General features: G+C 42.9%; 1 protein-coding gene across 1 annotated transcript in view; it reads right to left on the bottom strand.

The window, feature by feature from the left end:
* The window catches only part of CWH43 (cell wall biogenesis 43 C-terminal homolog), a 59,883-nt gene extending 37,982 nt beyond the window's left edge, over positions 1-21,901 (bottom strand). The window contains exons 1-7 of the mRNA XM_039468596.2: positions 21,708-21,901; positions 19,609-19,800; positions 16,397-16,517; positions 15,931-16,085; positions 13,197-13,398; positions 8,719-8,807; positions 2,596-2,853 (exon numbers count right to left, since the gene is read on the bottom strand). Coding sequence (XP_039324530.2) covers positions 2,596-2,853; positions 8,719-8,807; positions 13,197-13,398; positions 15,931-16,085; positions 16,397-16,517; positions 19,609-19,800; positions 21,708-21,750 — 1,060 coding nt within the window. The 5' untranslated portion in view covers positions 21,751-21,901. The remainder of the gene's footprint in view (positions 1-2,595; positions 2,854-8,718; positions 8,808-13,196; positions 13,399-15,930; positions 16,086-16,396; positions 16,518-19,608; positions 19,801-21,707) is intronic.
* Positions 21,902-22,644: the final 743 nt, after the last annotated feature.

Raw genomic sequence — 22,644 nt, 5'->3', positions numbered from 1 at the left:
TTCATCTAAACTAAGCATGGAAACAGAGATACGCCACCATATGGAAATTAAGAAATTTAAGAAATTAAGCCATTTAGGAAATGTCAAGTAAAAGGCAAGCCAAGCAAAAACACCTATATCAAATTTCCCAGGAAATAGCAGGAGGAACCCAGAAAATAAATTTATAACTAAATTCTGATATAATACAGATTCTTTTCAATTCAGTTGTACTAAAAGTTACCCTGAATATTACCAACATTTCTTGGTTTTTATGACCTCATCACTCATTTTTCTTTAAAGCTCTTAGTTGTGTGAAGCTGTAATTATGCACTGTTTCTACAATCCCATAAGTAGTGAGACAAAACTAAAAAAAAAAAAAACTCATTGTTCATAACATTCTAAAGAAACAAACTCATGCATGGAACAGCTCTTACTTTCATTTGTTTTCTTCTCATGGCAGATGCCTAAGCAAGCTGGTATAAGAAAAAAAGCAGGGCATTGGACAAGAAAATAAAGCAGGAGAGAGTACATACACCTGAAAGAAATCAGAAGAAATACAAAGTTTGCAAAGCCAAGGTTATCACAGAGGAAATGCAGTAATGTATTTCTCTCATTAGATGAGAGGTTGAGTATTTACCAGAAATACCAAATTCTCAAAAGTTAATTAAAAAATAGTTCACATCATTTTAAGCTATGTCTTTCAAACCAGGCTGTCATGACAGATGTCTAGCTCATGGGGTATAAAAGCACATGGGAAAACGTACAGAGTAGTTTGATGTCTGTCAGGGGTACTAGGGGAACTGCAAGAGAACCCAGGTAGATATAATCCCAGCACATTGGGAGGCTGAGGCAGGAGAATCACTTAAGCCCAGGAGTTCAACACCAGCCTGGGCAACAAAGTGAGACCCCATCTCTGAAAAAAATAACATAATCAGCCAGGAATGGTGGTGTGTGCCTGGAGTCCCAGCTACTTGGGAGAACTCACAGATACAGTGAACTATGATTGTGCCACTGCACTCCAGCCAGGGCAACAGAGCAAGACCCTGTCTCAAAGAAAAAAAGAAACCAGAACCCAAACAGAAGCCTTCACTTCTCCTGAGCAGCACTCACACAACTGTAATTTCTTAAGTATTTGTCTCATTTTATATATGGTGTTTCCCTCATTTGACTAAAGCTCCAGATAGGCAAGGACAGTAGGTGTTTCTAATATTCCACATCTGGGAATGGTAGATAAAGCAGACCAGAAGAGTGAGTGGGTGGGAAAGGGGGCACTGATGGGAAATTGATTAATGGGTACAATGTATCCTGTTAGGGTGATGGATACTCTAAAAACCCTGACTTAATCACTATGCAACCTATGCGTGTAACAGAATTACACTTGTACCCCACTAATTTGTGCAGATAAAAAGGGGAAAAATAATCTTTATCACCTGGCACTGTTCCTGAAACATAAGGTACATGATCTTTTTTTTTCAAAATTTAGACAACTAGTGAAATTTTGATCATGTTTTAATGGATAAGTGAATCAATGAACAAGTAGAGCCCTTATTAACATGCTTTTTCTCATCTTTCAAACATTTTGTGAAAGTATTTGACATGCTACTTAAACTAAAATTACATAAACTAAAATGATTCACAACATTAGATTTGTATATGCTTGGATACAGCAATAATTTCATTATTGCCAGAAACCGACTTTTAAAATATTAAAATTGAGCTAAGGTTATAAAATTATAATTTTTGTACATGAATCGATTTTTAACATATTCAACTGAGCTAAGTTTATGAAATTATAATTTTGGAATGTGAATTCATAACCACTAAAATGGTAAATATATTTATTCTATGATTTGGGGATTTATCATTTACACTACGATATATGTATTTGATTGGTAAAAATATGGTAAATTAAAATAATAGAGTCTGGGTGTGGTGGCTCATGCCTGTAATTCTAGCACTTTGGGAGGCCAAGACAGGAGGATTGCTTGAGGCCAGGAGTTGAAGACCAGCCTGGGCAACACAGCAAGACCGCTGTCTCTACAATTTCTTTTTATTAGTGGGGTGTGGTGGCTCACACCTAGTAGGCCCAACTACTTGGGAGGCAGAGGCGGAAAAATTGCTTGAACCCAGGAGATCAAGGCTGCAGCGAGCTATGATCACATCACTGCACTACAGCCTGGGCAACAGAGGAAGACCTCATCTCAGAAAAACATTCACAAATAAAATTCATGGGAACCCAAAAAAAAATCACAATCCCTGTGTATATTTAGGAGCCAACCACTGAAGTGGCAGCATGAGTATCATCCTAACACATCTTTTAACACAAGTGTAACACTGTTTATGCTTTAGCATGGATTGACTCTTTTCACAACTAATTAATTTAAAAGACCTTTACAGTAATAATACTGAAATGTGCTGATAAATTAAGACATTCGTTTTTAATTTATAATTTAGACATCCCTCCAGGTTTTGTGTTTTAATCAAGAGAGTCTATTTTACCAAGAAAGTGAGATCATCTTGTTTATTTCCATCAGTCACATAAGGTGCTAAATCCCAGTCAGTCCATAAAGATATTTCTGAGAGTTATTTTAATCCAGACCTTTCAAATGTACTTACCCAAAAGCACATCTGATCTTTCTCTAGCATAGACACCTCCCGGGACAAACTTAAAAGCTGTGCACCAGACACAGAAAAATATTTCTAGAAGATAAAATATCATGGCAATGGTCATGGTTTTCCCAGGGTTTGTCCCTGAGTTAATTAGGTGTCCAAGTACTTGAGGCCACATGGATGCAGTGAAGACAGCGAAGACACAGCCAGACACAGCAGCTGCCCATGTGTGCAGGTAAAGGAGTCCCATAGCTGAAGCTGCTCCTGTTTGTGAGAGAGAGAAATGAGTCAGACAGAAAAGCAGTCAAGCTTAGAGGATGGCTAACTTATAGCCTTTAGAACCAGAACAGACCTTAGGGGTATACTGATCCAATTTCCAGACAGATGAGAAAAGTAAAGTCTGACAAGATAAAGGTGATTTGCCCAAAGTCACACAGCCAGTTACTGTCTCAACTGGAGGTAGAATGTAAATCTAGTAAATCTCAGTTCAGTGTTATTTCTTCAGAAAGGCCAGGAGGAGGGAAAAAGGCATTTTTAGGTAACTGCTGTTAAGATCCTAACAGCAATAAAAATCAAAATTATATGTAATACCAAAAATATGTCCATTACATTTAACCAATCAGATACAGGACATTAGAAAACAGGTAGAGTGTGGTTTCTAGAACACTTCTGTTAAAGGACTTCTAAAGGAATTTCAGTCTATCTAAATGCTACCACCTGCCCTCAAGAGGTACATTGACTTTCCCAACCACAGAGCCCCAAGAGAAGAGACAGCATTCACGAACTTGACTCACTGTGTTAGCAATTTTGCAGTCAGTTCATTCGTTGACCTACAGCCTGCTAGTTGTCAGGAGCTGTGCATTCTGCCTGATCCACAGTGGGCACTCGGTAAGTGTTTGTTGAACCAATGCTGAGGTCATATAACCTTTCCCGCAATTTCTGTGAAATCAGCTTTGAAATAGCACTACAGGGTCCACTCCATCTTGGTACTATCAATATAGCCCCTTTCCATAGAAAATATAGCATTTCTGAAACATTCCAATCCGTATTGTATAACCAGGACCCACCCTTCAAAGGTAGCTATAGCAGACTCTTCACTACTTGGGCTAAGAAGTCCAGAAATGAGTGGGAAGCAGAAAGCGGCCCCAGCCAGCTTCTTAACGCTCCCCTGCGGGATAAGTTCATCAATACACTGCATTGCACTATCACGGGGCAAGGCTACCTGACTGCCTATTTCTCCCCGCTTCAAAAAGAACATCTCTCAGGTGAGCAAGAGAGCTAGATTCTAAGATCCTCGACAACCCATAGAGTTTAACTCCATAGGGAGATCTTCAAACACCTAGATCCTCAATGGAATTTTTTCATTTTTAAAACAAAACAATTGTAATGCCCATTTACTATAGAAATTTTAAAAATACAGAACTGAAAAGAAGCAATTAACGACTGCCTAAGATGGAGATGACCACAGCCAATACATCTGTGTGTTTCTCCTAAATCATCTTCTATGTGTACACAGAAGTATTTGTATATAAATACAGAGTATTTTTATATAAATGGAATTGTACCACATATTAAAGACTATATGCTGCTTTTTATGAAACATATCAGGAACATTTACTTATATAAACAATTTTTTTCTAAAACATTTTAATGTATATATAATACTTTACTGGATAAATACACCCCAATATAAGTAAGCATTTTTCTATTGCTGGCCATGTATGAAGCTTCCTATGTCAAGCTTTTAAAACAACAGTGTGATGAACATCTTTTTTTGTCAATGAATCTCTTAGCACACTACTTCCTTAAAACAGATTCCTAGCAATACAACTATTATGTCAAGGGGCATAAGTATTTTAAAGTCATGACTGGTGACCAGTTGCTTTCCTGAAAGCAACTTTCAGGAAACCTTATACCCAACTTTTGGGAAACATCATACTTGTCTTTACTTCCTGCAGAAAACTTGGCAAGTCTCAATACCTTTTAAATCCTGCCAAAATTTATTCATAATTTGCTAAAAATCTTTACCAAATATATGTAATACCAAAAAAAAACTTTAATGAATTAAGGGCAAAAATGCTATGACATTTTAAATTGCACTTATTTGACTATTATGAGGTTGAATTTTTCTTACTTACTGGCTTACAATGACTGTTTTTAAAAGAATGACCCCGAATTTGACATTCTAATCCAAAGATGTTAGAATGATATTGTTCTCTTTATCTTACTACAGGGAATTCTCTGGACGGAATGAAAACAACTCTCGAATTTCCCTTGACTGTTACCATTTTTGTTTCTAGTTTTTAAATAAGCTCTATATTTTAAATTCACCAAAATTGTACTGTTTAAATTCAAAATTGTACAGGTTGTAAATTCAAAATTACAATTCAAATGCTAGAAAAGTGACTTTCTGACCTGTTACCCATTAGTTCCTTTTAGTGAAGGCAAGCAATCCAGTATTATTAGCACTTACCTCTGCGTCCTTCCAGAGATATACTGTGCATGCAAAGAAATATAGATTCACATGCATTTCCCATCCTTTTTTTACACCAAGGATAGTACACGATATGCACTGTTAGTCACTTGATCTTTTTCACTTAACTGTATTCCTTAACTGCTTTTGTTTGAGTCCTTCCAATAATCTCCCCCAAATCTGTACAACATCAAAGACATCCAGTGGAAGTAATAGTAACTGACTATTTCAATAACATCTATGATAACAGACATATACGTTTTCAATAAATCAAGTTTTCCATACAATAAAATTCTCTGGACACTGTACAGTACACTGGGATTTTATCAATGTGTTTACTATATTTAGCCTTTTTAAAAAATAGAACTCTGGCCAGGCGCAGTGGCTCAAGCCTGTAATCCCAGCACTTTGGGAGGCCAAGGCGGGTGGATCACAAGGTCAAGAGATCGAGACCATCCTGGTCAACACGGTGAAACCCCGTCTCTACTAAAAATACAAAAAATTAGCTGGGCATGGTGGCGTGTGCCTGTAATCCCAGCTACTAAGGAGGCTGAGGCAGGAGAATTGCCTGAACCCAGGAGGCGGAGGTTGCGGTGAGCCGAGATCACGCCATTGCACTCCAGCCTGGGTAACAAGAGCGAAACTCCGTCTCAAAAAAAAAAAAAAAAAAATTACAACTCTGGCTTTACTAATTTAACTGCTATCAAGATTTAAAACACCTGTATCTTTGCTTATATGAAATTCTTCAGTCACTGCCATAATTAACTTCATGCTGAATCTCCAGTTGGGATTGTCAACTTAAACTGTACAATGGGAAAACAGGATTCCTTTGGCCACTGCTTGCTTTATTGTGTGGTTTCCAGAGATGAACCACAGTGAAAAGTGGGCACTGCCTCCAGATAATTAAGCCTGAGCTCCAACTTACTGCAGGTGAGTAAGTGATCAGGAAGGAAGATGAAGCTGGTAAATTACGGCCTTGCTTTCCTCTCTTGCAAGCACCCTTCTAGAAGCCTTAAATCTGCTTCTACTAGATGCTTTAAAGCTAAAGTTTAATACTTCAGAGAGACCGTAAAACTAGATTAGGTTTGGCTCTCAAGGTTATGACCTTACTTGTCTGGAGAAATAAGTATAAGACTGTAAGTTCACAGCTTTTCTGTTCCTTAACTAACAGTCTATGTCTCTGTGTTCCTCCGTTTTCCAAAGTTAAAATGAAGCTGCTGACTACCTGTCCAATCAGCACTTTGCTTATATTTTATGAGAAAAGGAATGATATAAATGCTGAACAAACGCTCAATGCATTTATTTTTCTTTTTCCAAGTTACATGCAGATTAAGAAGCTACTGTATATAGTCAAGGCAAACTCAACATGGACAAAGTTTTCTGGCCCTTTTCCTGAGGAATCTCACTGTTGAGATTATAAATAAACTCTCTGATGAGAAGAAAAATTACTCCTATGTACACACAACCCCCACAGCCTCCAAATACAACACCGGTCAGAAAACACACCAGCGAGCACAAACAGTGCAACCAGACTGCAACAGCGTGCTCACACATCTCCAGGAGGGAGAGAACCTGGCCAGACTCATCAATTTAGTCATGTATCTGGATTACACACACATTTCCACTTAAAGGTGATGGTGTTTATGGTGTACAGAAATTCACTTTTTATGTTATCATCCTAAATCTTGTATTACTCATACAGTCTCTCAAACCCACCCACAGCATCTGGTGTACCACTCTGAATCACCTTCTTAATTAACATGTATTAAGAACATCTTGGCTGGGCACAGTGGCTCACACCTGTAATCCCAGCACTTTGGGAAGCAGAGGTGGGTGGACCATGAAGTCAGGAGTTCGAGGCCAGCCTGGCCAATATGGTGAAACCCCATGTCTACTAAAAATACAAAAATTAGCTGGGCATGGTGGCGTGGGCCTGTAGTCTCAGCTACTCCAGAGACTGAGGCAGGAGAATCGCTTGAACCCGGGAGGTGGAGGTTGCAGTGAGCCAGGATCGTGCCACTGTACTCCAGCCTAGTGACAGCGTGAGACTCTGTCTCAAAAAAAGAAAAAAATAAAATAAAAGAATATCTCTCCTCAGAAAAACCAAATATAGTATTTGCTATATAATAAAGCGATTTTTACTCAGGGTCAGCAAACCTGACTACAATCATTTAATACTGCCTTTTAAGGAATGGATGAGGGGTGGCATAATTCTGTTACAGGAAAATAAGTACAATGCTCCCTCCTGTTCACAAAGACTAAGGGAGAGGGAGAGGGCAGCCCGAAACACGATTGCCTTCACTGATACTTCTGGGGTTCTAAAGGGTGGAACTGGGAAGAGATGGGTCAGGTATTTGAGTAAGAAGACATGGAACCCAAAGCTGTGTGGAAAGCTGGGGAGTCCACTGTTACATGTAAAAGAGAAAGGGAAATGAAGCTTCATCATGGAATTCCAACGGACATTTTTGAAAAACAGAAAAGCAAGGAATCTTAAGGAGTGAAAGGGGTTTGGCAACTAGCAACATGGCAGTGCACAGCCCTCATCTCCTCAATGAAATCTGCTACTAATGAGAATTACTTAATGGGTTCACTGTATCCATCAGGTGAGAGATACCCTAAGAGCTCTGACTTGATCACTACCCAATCTATGCATCGACATACTGCTGGCGAGAGTGTAAATTAGTCTCACAGTTGTGGAAAACAGTGTGGTGATTCCTCAAAACAGAATTACCATTTGACCTAGCAATCCCATTACTGGGTATATACCCAAAGGAATACACATTGTTCTATCTTAAAAACACATGCACATGTATGTTCATTGCAGCACTATTCACAATAGCAAAGACATGGAATCAAACTTCATGCCCATCAATGGTAAATTGGATAAAGAAAATGTGGTGATATATACCACAGAATACTGTGCAGCCATAGAAAAGAATGAGATTATGTCCTTTGCAGGAACATGGATGGAGCTAGAGGCCATTATCCTTAGCAAACTAACACAGAAACAGAAAACCAAATGCTGTATCTTCTCATCATTAAGTGGGAGCTGAATGATGAGAACACATGGACACAAAGAGGGGAACAACAGACACTGGATGGAGGATGGAGGATGGGAGGAGAGAGAGGACCAGGAAAAGTAACGGCTACTAGGCTTATTACCTGGGTGACAAAATAATCTGTACAACAAATCCCCATGGCACAAGTTTACCTATATAACAAACCTGCACAGGTACCCCTGAACTTAAAAGTTATAAGTCAAATCAATCAATCTCACTTTGTACCCCATAAATGTATACAGATAAAAAATATCTTAATTAAAAATCAAGAATTTTTATCAATCTGCTACTTACATGTGTGCCTTATTTAAGTATTCTTGAGGGTAGGTAGTATTATGGAAGTGTAGTCCGGAGAAGCGGCACAGCCACAGGAGGAGGGGAAGGGGAAGGTAGGAGGCAGCAGGAGCTCAGAGCAGGTAGCCACCAGCGACCTTGGTGACATCTGCATTATAGTTGCTGCCACTGGTTGCAACAGCCCATTTGGCCACAGTACTTATTTGTATGGCTGTATCTGCTTTCAGTTGAGTTGCACGTGCTTGCGAACAAACTGGGTAACCAAGCTCAATGATTGTCTATCTGCAAGTAAATTCCACGTACCTGTAACCCACCAGATCAAACCAGTACCACGAAACCACGAACAAGCTGGAAGCATCAATCCACTTGCCAAGCACAGCAGTACTGCACCTCTGTAGAAAAGGACATGCTCTAAGACATGTGACGATAGTAATATTTCATTGTCCCCAATATAAAATAGAAATATACCTCCCACCTCTGGGTACATACAAGAGATAATGTGTGTGAAACAACCAGTGAGATCACAAGAGCCCACTGGGAGCCAATATTATATACATTCAGAACAGAGAATAATAAAAACTCTGACATGAGATCAATGATATCTACCATCTTATCAGGTAGGCACAGTAACCGAGCTTTCTCAGACTATTAAAGTATAGTCCATGTTGGTCGTGTCACATTTTAAGTGACCCTGTCAAGGGCAAAAAGAAAAAGTCATTGGAATGGTTTCTATTTAGTTTGCTTGTATTCCTTTCTTTCCTCTTCCTCAATACTGCTCTTGCCTATAGTCTCTGCTTTCCCAAGACTGGTATCAGTTTAATAAATAACTCATAGCTGTGTGCCTTTTAAAACCACAGACTATTTTATTCTTTTGTGATTTTGGCAAAAACCTGTAGGAGGAGGAAAAAACATTAACTAAACTTTAGAAGGAAACCCAGCAGCAATAACAGCTAGAACATAGGACTCGTTTCAGTAGCTGTCACATAAATTAAGCTCAAAAATATAGCACGCACTACATAGTAGGCACTGTTGTAAGATTTTCCCCCTGCAATTACTGTTCATTTAACTCTCATGTGCCTGTAAGGTAAATACTATTATTATCCCCATTTTACAATGGAGAATACTGGGGGAAAGAGCACATAAGTAACCTGTTTGAGGTCATACACAGTGGCCCACATAGGACTAAGAATCTGAAATGGTCCTCAGGCTCTGGGGTGAATCTCTTAGCCACTTTACTGCCTGTACCTATCTGTGTAAGAATGACCCTGAGGCTACAGAAGACCAGATAAGAGAAGAGACCATGAGGGACAGTGTTGTTCTTTTTCCACTCCCATATCAACAACAAATATTTTTGAGTGCCCACCATGTGCCAGCCTCTATTCTAGGTGTTTGGGATGCATCAATGAACAGCCATCCCTTTCCCCCATAGAGCTCTCATTCTAGTCGGGAAGACATACAATAAACACCACTAATAAACAAGGTAGATAGGACCAGCCCCAGGCAGAGTGACTCTACGATAATAGCATTTCGGGAGGCAGAGGCGGGAGGACTGCTTGAGGTCAGGAGTTTGAGACCAGCCTGGATAAAACAGTGAGATCATCTCTACAAAAAAAAGGGCCAGGTATAGTGTCATGTGCCTGTAGTCCCAGCTATTCATGACAAAGGAGGCTGAGGCAGGAGACTCACTTGAGCCCAGGAGTTTGAGGTTACAGTGAGCTATGAGTGTGCCACTGCACTCCAGCCTGCCTGACAGAGCAAGATCCTGTTTCTAATAATAATAATAATAATGAAGATTCTCAGAAGGCAGAAAGTGCTATAGAGCAGTAAGAGTGATGGGGTCACTACTGTTGAGGTGCGCTGAGCAGAAGCCAGAACATGTGACTAAGAGACAATTTGTCCTCCCTCGTCCTCCCAGGGCCCATGGATGACATGGCTCCTTTGGTTTCCCAAAGCCCTGCAGCACCCTCTGAGCCTCCCTCTCATCTTTCTCCCATCAAAACAGACCTATGACCCATTCCCTTAAGTGGAGTCTGGTGAACTTCAGAAAGCAATTCCCACTACGATAAGGGTGAGTGAGGATGGTCTAACCCAACATTTCTCAAGCAGGTTCCAAGAAACACGCCTATTCTGTGAGATGTGAATTGGTGTTCTAAGGAAGAATTCCATGCTCAAATAGCTTTGGGAAACCTCCAAACTTCTCTAATATGCTGATGTGCCTTGTGAAGCACAAAGAAAAGAAGACTGACAAAGAAAGGTTGATATCTCCTAAACCTATGTGATGTAGAAGCATTTTCTTTTTCTTAAAGTAACTCAAGAAACCAGCGTCTCACAGACCACAGTTCAGGAAATGCTGGTCTGGTGAGCTGCATTTCCATCTTCGGTGTCTCACTCTAACACGCAGAATCAGGAAATGCCTGAAAAGCAATCCCTCATTTTACATACATGGGAAAGATTCCCCCTGAAGTTTAGTTGTGAGAAAAACAAGGCCAGGGATGTAACATGATTGGCCCAGAGTTGAATGGTGAGTTTCTCCTGACCACCATTTACCGTTGAAGTTCCTCCTTTACTCTGCCACACAACTTAGGCTTGTTTTCACAGGTAACTTTGGAAACTAAGCTTTAACACGTAGGAAAAAACCCTTTCCTTCCGCTTGGTCCTTTTGCTCCTTTCTTTCTTCTCTGCCTTTCTCCCAGATATGGAGGAAGATGCAGACTCTAAATGAAATAATATGTACACATGTCCTTGTTCAGCACCTGACACAGAGTAAATAATCAATGTTCATTCCTTTTCCCATTCCCTGCCCTCAAGGGGCTTAGTGTCTAGACAGGAAGAAATACATTTTTTAGAAATCTGTAATACAGAATAATAAGGTTTCTAACAGACACATATGGGTGTGTGTATACACACATATATGATGTGACGTGGTAACTGCCCCGTAAACTGTATACCTCGACCACACCTCAGCTTTCCGTTGAAACTGCTCTCTATAACCCTAATGTGACAGGCAAGCAGTCCAAACCCACACCATCTTGGCCCCTGCAACTTGTAATAAGTAACTAAGGTCTGCAATTTCCACCCTACCCAGACAATGTATAAACTAACGCTTATCTTGACTTCTGTGAACCACTTAAGTAACAATCGGAATGTCCAAAGTCCACTGGTCCTCGGAATGTCCGAAGCCCCTCACCCTCACCCCCTCCCAGGAGGTGGTTTATGGGCATAAAAGGTCTTAATGCCCTCCTTTTGGGGCCAGGGGTTAGAAAGACGGGAGTCCTCCGTAGTTGCCAGCAATAAAGATCCTGCAACTTAGCCTAGTCTTTGTCTCAGTGGTAATTTCGAGCTCGCTCCGTTACAACAACACATATATAAAAATTGATTGATTAAAAGTATTACAGTATACGGCACAAAGGAGAGATCCCCTGTGATAATAAGAGAAGAATTCACAGAGAAAATGTTTGAGCTGGGTTTTGAAAGATAAGTAGGGCTTGCCAGGACATCAAGGCAGAAAGGGAAGCCTAGACAGAGCGGGCACTGGAACAGACTGGCACTTCCAGAGAAGCACAGGTGGGTTCAGCTGAAGTGAAGCAGGAGGATGCGATCAGAAAGCATTTAGAAAGGTAAGTAGGGGGGCCAGATCTTGCCTCATATGGGAGAATTGGGGGCAGTATTTTCACCAAGTATTGGGGGAGGGAACTCCTGAGAGGTTATAAGTAAAGGACTGGTGGTATCAGATTTGAATTTTAGAGAGATCGTTCTGGAGCCGTGTAGAGAAGATGCCACTAAAGAGAGACAATTAGGAGACAACAGTAATAGCCTGAATGAAAAAATGGTGAAGACTCCACTATGGCAGATGAGCTTAGGGATAGAGAGGAAGGGATGGATCTGAGAGAAGCAGAACTGATGGAGAAAGTGAGGAAGATGGAGAATTCTGGGCGAACTCTTGGTTTCAGGTTTGGATGATGAGCTGGGCAGACAGAGTGGACCTGGGCATGGGGAAGAAGAACACGCGTGGGGGACTGGGAAATGCTGCATTCAGATTTGGACCCGCTGAGGTTGACAAGCCTGTGGGATATGCCAAATCCGTGCTGGGGAAAGATCCAGTAGGCAGCTGCATGCCTCCAATTGTAGGAATTCCAGTGCTACAAGAGAGAAAAGATATCAGAGGCAGATCTTTTAAGGGTTCCTCCAATATTTTTGCAAGAAAAGATGGAGCTAGTCGCCGGAGAAAAGATATGCCAGGAAGAGTAGAGAAAGGGTTAATACGGACCAAACACAAGGACCAACACTTGACTCCGGACTGCTAACTCCCTGGTTGTCCCATGCTGGAACAAGATCTCCTGGGCTGCCCCCCTTTGCTGAGAATAGAGATCTGTGCCCCAGGCAGGCAACCTGGCCTCCCTCCTCCTACTAAATGCCCATAACTATAACCAGGTTCTGGAGGAAATGGCCAGGGAGTGCTGCTCCTCCCCTGCCACTGAGAATAGTCTTCTGTGCAGGAATTCCTCGGCGCACCCATGCTGGAGCTCTGGAAACCTCTTACTTAGCTGTGCACCAGGACTGGTCCTCTCACATCTACTTTTCAGCAGTCCTTCAGCACAGAGACTCTACTGATGCCCTTCTCTCCAGAGCACACAATAATTCCATGCCACATTCTGATATCAGGGGAGAGTGGGTATGAAATATCTGGCTAGCACAGACCTAGCTGTCTGACAAAGGAGACATTGCTTCATCCAAGCACAACTGCCAATTTTGTGATTGATCACTTCCAAACCCAAACTCACCCAAATGGGTTAGGGTCTGGCCCTGGATGGGGATGCCCACTCACTGCCCATCTGGAAACAAGAGAGACTTCTCCAAAAACCCAGTGGGTGAGGAACACGAGGCTACCAAAGGCAGCCCCCGCCAGCAGCCAGTTAGGTCTAGAGGCCATCCCCACGGCTGCCTTGCTGGTCTTCTTTCCCTCGGGTTTACTGCAGTCACCATCTAGAATTTAAAAATACATATATGAAAAAAGGTCAGTTAGATGGAAATTTGCCCTCTATACTTAACAGACTTTTAGCAAGGAAGAAATGATATTTGGCCTCAAGAAGCTTACTTCGGAAGAAGAGATGAGATGTGCAACTACAATACGAAGCTAAACATGCTAACAGCTATTTAGTGGGCGAGAGGATTCCATGCAGGCCAGATAAGGAATGGCTGAAGAGAGGACAGGCATTTTGGAATTCAACAAGTGAAAATGCAGAAAATTATTTGCTTCATGTGAAGTTAATGCTTTGCAGAAAACGTGAGTGACATGTTCAAGAACCAGTGTTGTACAAATCGAACAGAACATTTCCAGTACACAGGCTCCTTCCTCCCAAAGAACAGGGCTCTCGTCTAACCCTCTTTGGATGCAGAGTAATATTAGTGCACTGCCTGGGCAGTCACTGTGTGCCAACCCCTCTTCTAAGCCCTGTATATTAACTTTATATTAACTCATTTAATTTTCACAACAACTTTTTGAGGTAAGCTCTACTATTAATCCTATTTTATAGATTAGAAAACAAGGCTGGCCATGGTGGCTCATGCCTGTAATCCCAGCACTTTGGGAGGCCAAGGTGACTTGGTCACTTGGTCATCTAAGGTCAGGAGTTTGAAACCAGCTTGGCCAACATGGTGAAACCCTGTCTCTACTAAAAAAAAAGAGAAAAAGTCAGCCGGGCGTGGTGGCAGGTGCCTGTAATCCCAGATACTCAGGAGGCAGAGGCAGGAAAATCACTTGAACCCAGGAGGCGGAGGTTGCAGTGAGCTGAGATTGCACCACTGCACTTCATCCTGGGCAACAAGAAGGAAACTCTGTCTCAAAAAAAAAGAGAACAGTCCCAGAGAGATCAGGTAACCTGTCCAAGATCACACAGCTAGTGAAGAGAACCTGGGATTGCGGCTTAGGCAGTGTAGCTCCTTGGTACTGTTTAGCCAAGAGGTCCAATTTGTCACAGCCGTGACTTCACACGAAAAAAGGTAACAACTAGAGAAGATGCCAGGATTGTTTCACAGAAACAGAGAGAGCCTGTTGGGCAGATGTTTTTGACCCCCATCTAGCCCCCTACAGTACAGAAAGAAGGTCTTCGGGTCTGACTGTACATAGCTGGCAGTTCTGATTTCCCAAGAAAGCGTCTCTGACGATAACAAGATCAGAGGGAGGAGGGGCAGAGCTGAGAGCTATGGGGATGGGATGGAGTGGGAGAGAGTGGTGATGATGGAAGGCAGGCCAGGGTCTAGGGGCTCAGCAGAGAGTTTAGAGGAAAAAGAGCCATCTAAACTGAATTTGTTGAGTAAAATGCAGTGTATTGCAGTGGGTGATACAGTGTATTACGTGGCCCCCCTCCACTGCCGTCACCCCCCAGGACCCAACAAAATCTTCAAAGGAACTCAAAAAATATTTGGTATGCTCAGATAGGCTGAGAAGGTGGAGGGTGAACAGTCAGTTTTCTAAAGGGGGACACAGAGCAGAAACAGAGGAAGGAACTGACAGCCAGGAACTGGGTCACACACATTTAAAACAAAGGCCAGAGAGAAGGAAAGTCAGGAAATGTCAACAGTACCCTGAAGTCCAGATCCTTATCAGGCTGCACCTGCAAAATGGGCTGCCTAAGTCTCCATCTCTGTGAACATATGCTAGGGACCAGACTGAGTTCTAAATCTTCCACTATTAACATCACATGACCAATTTACCGACATAACTTCCGTCTGTTCTCGTTTTATGCCAAACTGGAGGCCAGAGGGGAAATTATACAAGCACTTTGCTCATGGTGAGCCATTACCTTCTAAAATTCCAGTCATCTGTGAGATTTCACCTTGCAGTTACAGAAGAACAGTGACTTCACTGAGAGTTACACAAAAAGCCAGGAGCAAGTTAACTAGAATCCACTAATACTTCCCCCTTCTTTTTAGAAGAGTCTCGCATTGGCTAATAAAACAAACTCCAAGCTGGACATGTTTCTGTCTCAGAGCAAGCCAGCCCAGGGAGAGACAGGGGATTTGAAAGGTGGTATGCATATGCAAGGTAGGTTGCTTTTCTTTTCAAGTCTCAGATTTGGAGCTTCAGACCTCTGGGAAAAAACCCAGGAAGTTCCCACAGCTATAGGTCACAGGAACTTTTCATAATGTTAGAGATGTACTGGGGTCAGTGTGGAGGTTGAGGATGGAGAATTCCATCCTAGAGAGCACTGTCTAGGGGGAAAGAGGAGGAAGACAGAGCTGAATGTGAGCTGGGGTATGAGGCATTGCCACAGTGCTACAAACCAGCGATGGTATTTCATTTTCACCCTCTGTCTGTACTGGCAAGAATAATGTGCCTCCTGCTTAGCAAATAGCCCACTAGCTGCACCAATTATTATTGCAGAGGAAGGAAAAGCTTAAATACAGATATAATGCAGAAAAACTACTTTTATAGATTTTCTTTCCAAGATAAGCAACATTCACATAGGAAGGGTAAGCTCTGCAAAAGAGAAAATTCCTGAGTTACGATATTACCTGCGCCAATACGATCGAGTGTGGCTATGGCACCTAATGTCAGTATCACTTTGTTGGACATCTGATAACTCCAGATTGGGTTTAATGAAGTGTACCATATGCGTAGAACAACAAGAACCATCTGTCCTAAAATGAATCCCCAAATTCTGAGGTACCTGTAAGTGCAAAAGTATTTTTAAACACTTATTATGTGCAGTCAATGTACTATGTCCATCGTGAATTTTACAGTTTCATAGAATAAGTAGCTGAAATAGTCTTGTTGGTAATTTGCAATAAGGAACGTGACTTAGCCTCTATATGGCAACTTAGCCTACTTGCTATAATTTTTTCATTTTCAAAACATTATTCAGATTGATATGTCCTTGTTTTGTAAAAAGGAAAAGAAGGAGACTTCCACAAGGCCGCATGGAAGATAAAAATTATAAGCTGGAACTCCTGGCCCTTAAGTATGAAACATTAACCATACCTTTGCAAACTACTTCCTGACCACCACGTCACAGCTTGCACTATCAGCGAGGAAGACACCCCCAGTGCAAGAATCATCAGTCGAAGCTTGGCATTTGGAGCCTGGAAGGAGGCTATGCCGCCTGCAAACAAAATAGGGAGAGCTAAGAATGTCTGGCAAGCATGGACTGGAACTCAGTGATCTGCATTTGATGAATGCTATCTGATACCATCTTTATACTCAGGAAGACAGAATTAATGTATAATTTTATATATGTATTTAACATTTTTATTGAAATATAATTCACCCACCATAAAGTTCACCATGCTAAAAATATACAATTCAATCGTTTTTAGTACACTCATAAAGTTGTGCAACAATCACCACTATCTAATTCCAGAACATTTCATCACCCCAAAAAGAAACCCCATACCCATTAGCAGGTCACTTCTCATTCCCTTCTCCCACATCCCCTACCCCCTGGTAATCACTGATGTATTTTTTGTCTCTATGGATTTTTCCTTTTCTGAGCATTTCATATTAAATTGTACAATATGTGGCCTTTTGTGACTGCCTTCTTTCCCTTAGCATAATGGTTTCAGGGTTCGTCCATGTTGTAGCATGTATCAGTGTTTCGTTACCTTTTATAGCTATATAATATTCCATTGCATGTTTCAGTTTATGGGCATTTAGGTTGTTCCATTTTGTGGCTTTCATGAATAATGCTGCTATGAACATTTGTGTACAAGTTTCTGTGTGAACAAATGTTTCCATTTTTCTTTCCATTTTCTACTTTCATACCAAGGAGTAGAGTTGTTAGATCATATGATAACTGCTCCTATCACACTTTGCCAAAGCAGCTATGCCATTGTACAGTCCTTATATTTCTACCAGTAATGTGTGAAGGTTCCAATTTCTATACATCCTTGTCAACACTTATTATTGTCTGTCTTTTTTTTAATAGCCATCCTAGTGGGTCAAAAATAATCTAAATTAAGAGGAGTATGAACTGGTTTCATAGTTAATTACACAGTAATTAACCTAAAATATCTTAGGTTCCAGAAGTGAGATGGCATGTAATGCTCAGACCCTTTCTGTGGTTATATAAGAATATCTCAGGACTCGAAAAACAAAGTTGTTTCAAGTCCTTAAGGAGCATTTGAAGGGAGTTTTAAGGCAAATCATGGCTGACTTCAGCCTCTGTTTAGCAACAACAAAACCCAATGGTCACCTAGAACAGCATTTGGCAGAGATTAGCCACTTCCTCCTCCACTCTGAGTGACGTTCCCTACCTATTCCACATTCCCAAATATAATTCTACTTCTGTGCAAGGTGATAGGTTTTTATGGAGGAAGAAAGTGAAAAGGGAACAGGAAGCATTGAAATCAAATACCATATCTACCCCAAACTTATTTAATATCACATCCCTTACAGCCACCAGCAGTTACTAGGCCAGAAATAGACTTAAGTAATGAAAACTGTCCCAGTAACTACTCAGTCTGTGGATCTATAGGTAAGGCCCACATAGGTAGCACCAAACAAAGGTGACAAGGAAGTGCCACCTATAAGATCACTCCCATAAAATCATCCTGGAGCGTGATAAGAAAATGAATCTTGCAAGACTCAGAGCTACAGTGGTTCATAGGACACTGTAAGCCAATGCCAGCTGAAATCAATTACTATATACTCAGTTCAGGGTAGGAAACTCAATTTGTTATTTCCAGAGCTGAAAATTTCAAGACCATTTGACATGTCTTTCAATTCCTATGGACACCAACTTTGTAAAGGGCACACTTTTCAGGAGTTTTTGCCAGTATCTTTCTGAGCCTGAGTTGTTTTAAAAACAAGAGCTCTGGGCCATGCATAGTGGCTCACACCTATAATCTCAGCACTGTGGGAGGCCAGGGAGGATGGCTTGAGCTCAGGAGTTTGAGACCAGCCTGAGCAACTTAGCGAGACTATTTCTCTACCGACACAAAACAAAGCAAGAGCTCTATCCCTTTGTGGGGATCCACAGAACTCACTGCACTGACCATGTTATGCCTTCAGGAACTGACGGACAGAAATGTGGTGGCAATGTCCTCGTGAAATGTCGCTATGCCACACATGACTTTGAATATATCTGTAGGACACATTCCTAGAAGTGGAATTGCTGGTGAAATGCGCATATGTGTAATTTGGATAATACTGCTAAATTATTCTCCATAGAGGTTGTGCCATTGGACACTCTCACCAGCAATGTATGAGCGCCTGTTTCCCCAGCCTTACCACACAGTGCAGTCAGACTGTTCTTTGCTGATCTACTCGTCAAACTATAGATAAATATATCTGTATTTGTATAAGTTGTTGTCTATACATTTGATACCATTTTTAAGAACTAATTGCATTTCCTTTCCAGTGAACTGATCAGATCCTGGGCCCACTTTTCTATTCAGTTGTTGGGTTTTTTTTTTTTTTTTTTTTTTTGAGACGGAGTTTCGCTCTTGTTACCCAGGCTGGAGTGCAATGGCGCGATCTCGGCTCACCGCAACCTCCGCCTCCTGGGTGCAGGCAATTCTCCTGCCTCAGCCTCCTGAGTAGCTGGAATTACAGGCACGTGCCACCATGCCCAGCTAATTTTTTTGTATTTTTAGTAGAGACGGGGTTTCACCATGTTGACCAGGATGGTCTCGATCTCTCGACCTCATGATCCACCCGCCTCGGCCTCCCAAAGTGCTGGGATTACAGGCTTGAGTCACCATGCCCGGCCTGTTTTTAATTATTGGTTTGTAGGAACTCTATATGTTAGAGAAATTAGCCCTTTGGCTAAAAGAGTTGCAAATATTTCTCCTAGTTTCTTGTTTGACTGCTTACTGTGGTGTTTGTCATCATAATTTTCATATCTCTTGTGCATTATTATTTAACAAACTTTTAAAAATGGCTTCTGAGTGTTATGTCATAGTTGGAAAGAAGAACACAATATATTCAAGAGTTGATTAGTTCTTTAAGGTATCTTTCCCCTCCTTATTTCAGTGACTTTTAGGCCTTTCTATTCTGGCAAAAACATAGGAAATGCATAACACTTGACTCTCTCTAGTCTTCCAATTACTAAAGCTCTTCTAAGGTAGCAGTAAGAGAAAGAGAAATCTGATTTTTTAAATTCAAACATTCAGCATTCAAAGAACAGTCTCCATAATCTCATTTGATTTTTAACTAAAACAAAAAAGTCTTAAAGAAACTCTTTTCCATCTTACCAACAGTGATCACCCGCAGCAGGGTTAGCATCCACTTCTTGTTAACCAATTTCCAGAAAGGAGTGATTGTGAGGAGGACTGGAGAAAGAAACGCTATACTAAAACCTTCAAACCCAGTGAGTTCTAGTGTTTGCAGAGGAAAGTAATAGATCATCGGTCCTAGGTCATGGTAGAGAGACCAAGAAAGGTATCCTACAAAAAAAAAAGAAAAAGTTAAAAAGAGAAAGTGTAACTTCAGCATTGTTTCTAATAGTCCTGTCCCTCCACTCCAACCGCGTGGGCTGGCCTTTGTTCTTCGTGACTCCGGCCTGAACTGGGTTCCAGCTGTCTCCACTGACACAAAACAAAACAAGAGCTCCACACCTTCCTTTGTGGGGATCTGCAGAACTCTGTGTTGTGCCTTCAGAGACTGATGACAGAAAAGCGATGGCAAATTTCCTAGGGAAATGTCGCTATGTAGTGCCTGACTGTGAGTGTATCTGTAGGATGTATTCCCAGGAGTGAATTTCTGGTGAAATGTACACATTCCCCGACTCAGGCCCTGGTTGAGGATGGTTTCCTGCTGCCGTGAGTTTCTCTGCATCCCTTGCTTGTTCATTTTCCTTGCCCATATGGCTGTAGGCAGTTTATTAAGTCCTACTCATTTGGACCATCTGAGTGGAATTTGGCTTCCTGGACTCTGACCGACAAAATTTTCTTACCTATATTGTGAGAGTCCAAAAGGACAGCAGGCAGGAGGACTCCCTCCCCCGACCCCAGACTACACCCAAAAACACTTCAGTGAGGCGGCAGTCATTCCCTTGAGGAGACCATTTTCAGTCCAGTCTTTAGGAGGCAGTGCAGGGTAGTGGAATACCCAGATCCGCAGTAAGTTGCATCTCTGCCAACAACTGCTGTGTAATCTTGAGCAATATTGGCAATTAATGTTACGGGCACTTGCCATGCGCTAGGCTCCATGCTAAGTATTAGCGCGGACCATCTGTCTCATTTCTCATACAGCCTCATATGCTATGAGATGGGTGTCATTTCTACTCCCCTCTTACACACGCAAAAATCAACTAAGCAAGAACAAAACAACAAACAAAATCCCAAGACTCAGAAAGTTCAGTGAATACCTAAGGTTACACAAGTAGCAAATGTCAGAGTGACCCTAACTCTAAGCAGCCTGGCTCCAAAGGTAACCCGTCTAACCTCTAGGCATGGGAACTTTCTACTAACTGACTTTCCAACCTTCCCTTCTCAATCAGCAAAATAGGACTTTCAACAGAGTTGTCGGGAGGATTAAATGAGAACAAGTGCACTGGGCACTTAGCACCTGAGGTACTTATTGAATGCCAGGCACTGTACATCTCCCAACGTATAGATACAGACTGAGCCAGAACAAAATAGTCTGAAGCCCTCCTGAGAACTACCAGCTGACAGAAAATCAAGTTCTCAGGAAGGCGCCCCGCCCAGGCCAGAGGGATCTTCGTTTTGTAATGTACAGGGTATTCTAGCAATATCCCAAATGTTTGTCGGGGAACTCTAATTTTATTAATCACACAGCTCCGAGAGAATTACACCAATAATATTGTCCTCGGGATTTCGTAAAGCTGGTGAGAGAGCAAATACGAGACTCGAGCCTGATGCTTTTCGCCAAATTCCGAAGTGTGCAGCCGACACCAAGGCTCCTTGTCCTGGGCCCAACCCACGGCAGGGAGCAGCTGCCGCCCGGTGCTCACCTACAGCGCCTGGGGAAAACGGGTGCCCCTTTCCTTCTGAATTTTAAAGTTCAGCAAATTTAAAAAATAGGCCAGATTTTAAAATACTGAACTGTATTAAATTAAACTTAAAGGTCACGGGTGGGGGACTTTGGGGAACTCGGGCGGCGGCGTCTCCCGCCGGCGCCTCGCAGACTCAGCTTGGGACGTCAGTCTAGGTCTCTTCCTTTATTCCCTTCAGTAGGAAAAGTTCCCAGGAGACGATAAGCATCCCCACTCTGGGCACGGAGCGCACTTTTCCTCCTCCCGGAGCTCAGCCAACCTGGCGGAGCACCGCGGCTGGGGACAGGGCCCGAGGAGCCGGCACCCGCGAACGCGCGACGAGGAGCCTCGGCTTACCCAGCAGCGTCTCCAGGAGGATTTCTCTCCACAGTGAGGGCATCGCCGCGGCGCGGGGCGGCGCTCTCCAGGAAAGCCGTGCAGGCCGGGCCCCTCCGGGCTCGCTCTGCGCCCCCAGACCCCGCCGCCGCGTCTTCCCGGACCTGCGTCCGCGCCCCTCGTCCCCACGTTCCCTCGCCGAGTCAGCCCCAGCCCGCCGGCCCACGTGCAGAGCCCAGGCGGGGTGGGGCGGGTCTGCCCGCCCCTTCCCGACCACACCCAGCCTCCCCTGCCCGGGCCGGGCCGGGCGCCACCTGTGCGCCTTGCGCCGCCTCTGGCGCCTCTGGTCCCCGCGCCGCCTTCTTCTCCTCCGCCCGAGCCCCAGCGGCACCCTGGGCCGGCGCAGGGGACACGCATCCCGGCTCGGACTTCGCTATCGAGCAGAACCCGGAGCTGCTCAGGAGATGGAGGGAGCAGCGCCCAGGGGTGAGCGAACAAGTGCCAACTCTGGACCAGCGATGCCCTCGTTTAGACGAGGCCCAGGGGGTGCCCCGCAAGGAGAAGGCAGAGAGAAAGGACCGTTGGAGACCCAGATGAGGACCCTGCGGGAGCGGGTCCTGTGTGCCAGCTCCCGCGCTCTGAGAGCCTCATGGGTCCACCCGGCGCGAACCCGACCTTGGCGATCTTCAGGACAGGGCGATGCGTCGGAAGCGTGCGGGCAGGACAAAGGCCAGTGCTGAGCCACTCTTTCTCAGCTTTGATAGTAAAAATGGAATTTGTTAATTCGACCTAGCAACGGGGCTCAAAATTCTAGCGCCTGCAAGATTTTCTCAGGGGAGAGAAAATAACTGATGCAGGTGGAAACTTGGCCCTCCCCCAGTTTATGAATTATGATATTTGACAGTGCTTATCCCTGAAGAGAAGGTGGGAGACGTTTTGATGATTGTAGTGAGTGAAC

This window comes from Saimiri boliviensis, chromosome 3, assembly GCF_048565385.1.
Source record: "Saimiri boliviensis isolate mSaiBol1 chromosome 3, mSaiBol1.pri, whole genome shotgun sequence".
Taxonomy (NCBI): Eukaryota; Metazoa; Chordata; class Mammalia; order Primates; family Cebidae; genus Saimiri; species Saimiri boliviensis.
Note: the sequence above shows the minus strand (reverse complement) of the source record. Positions and strands in the feature narration are given on the sequence as shown.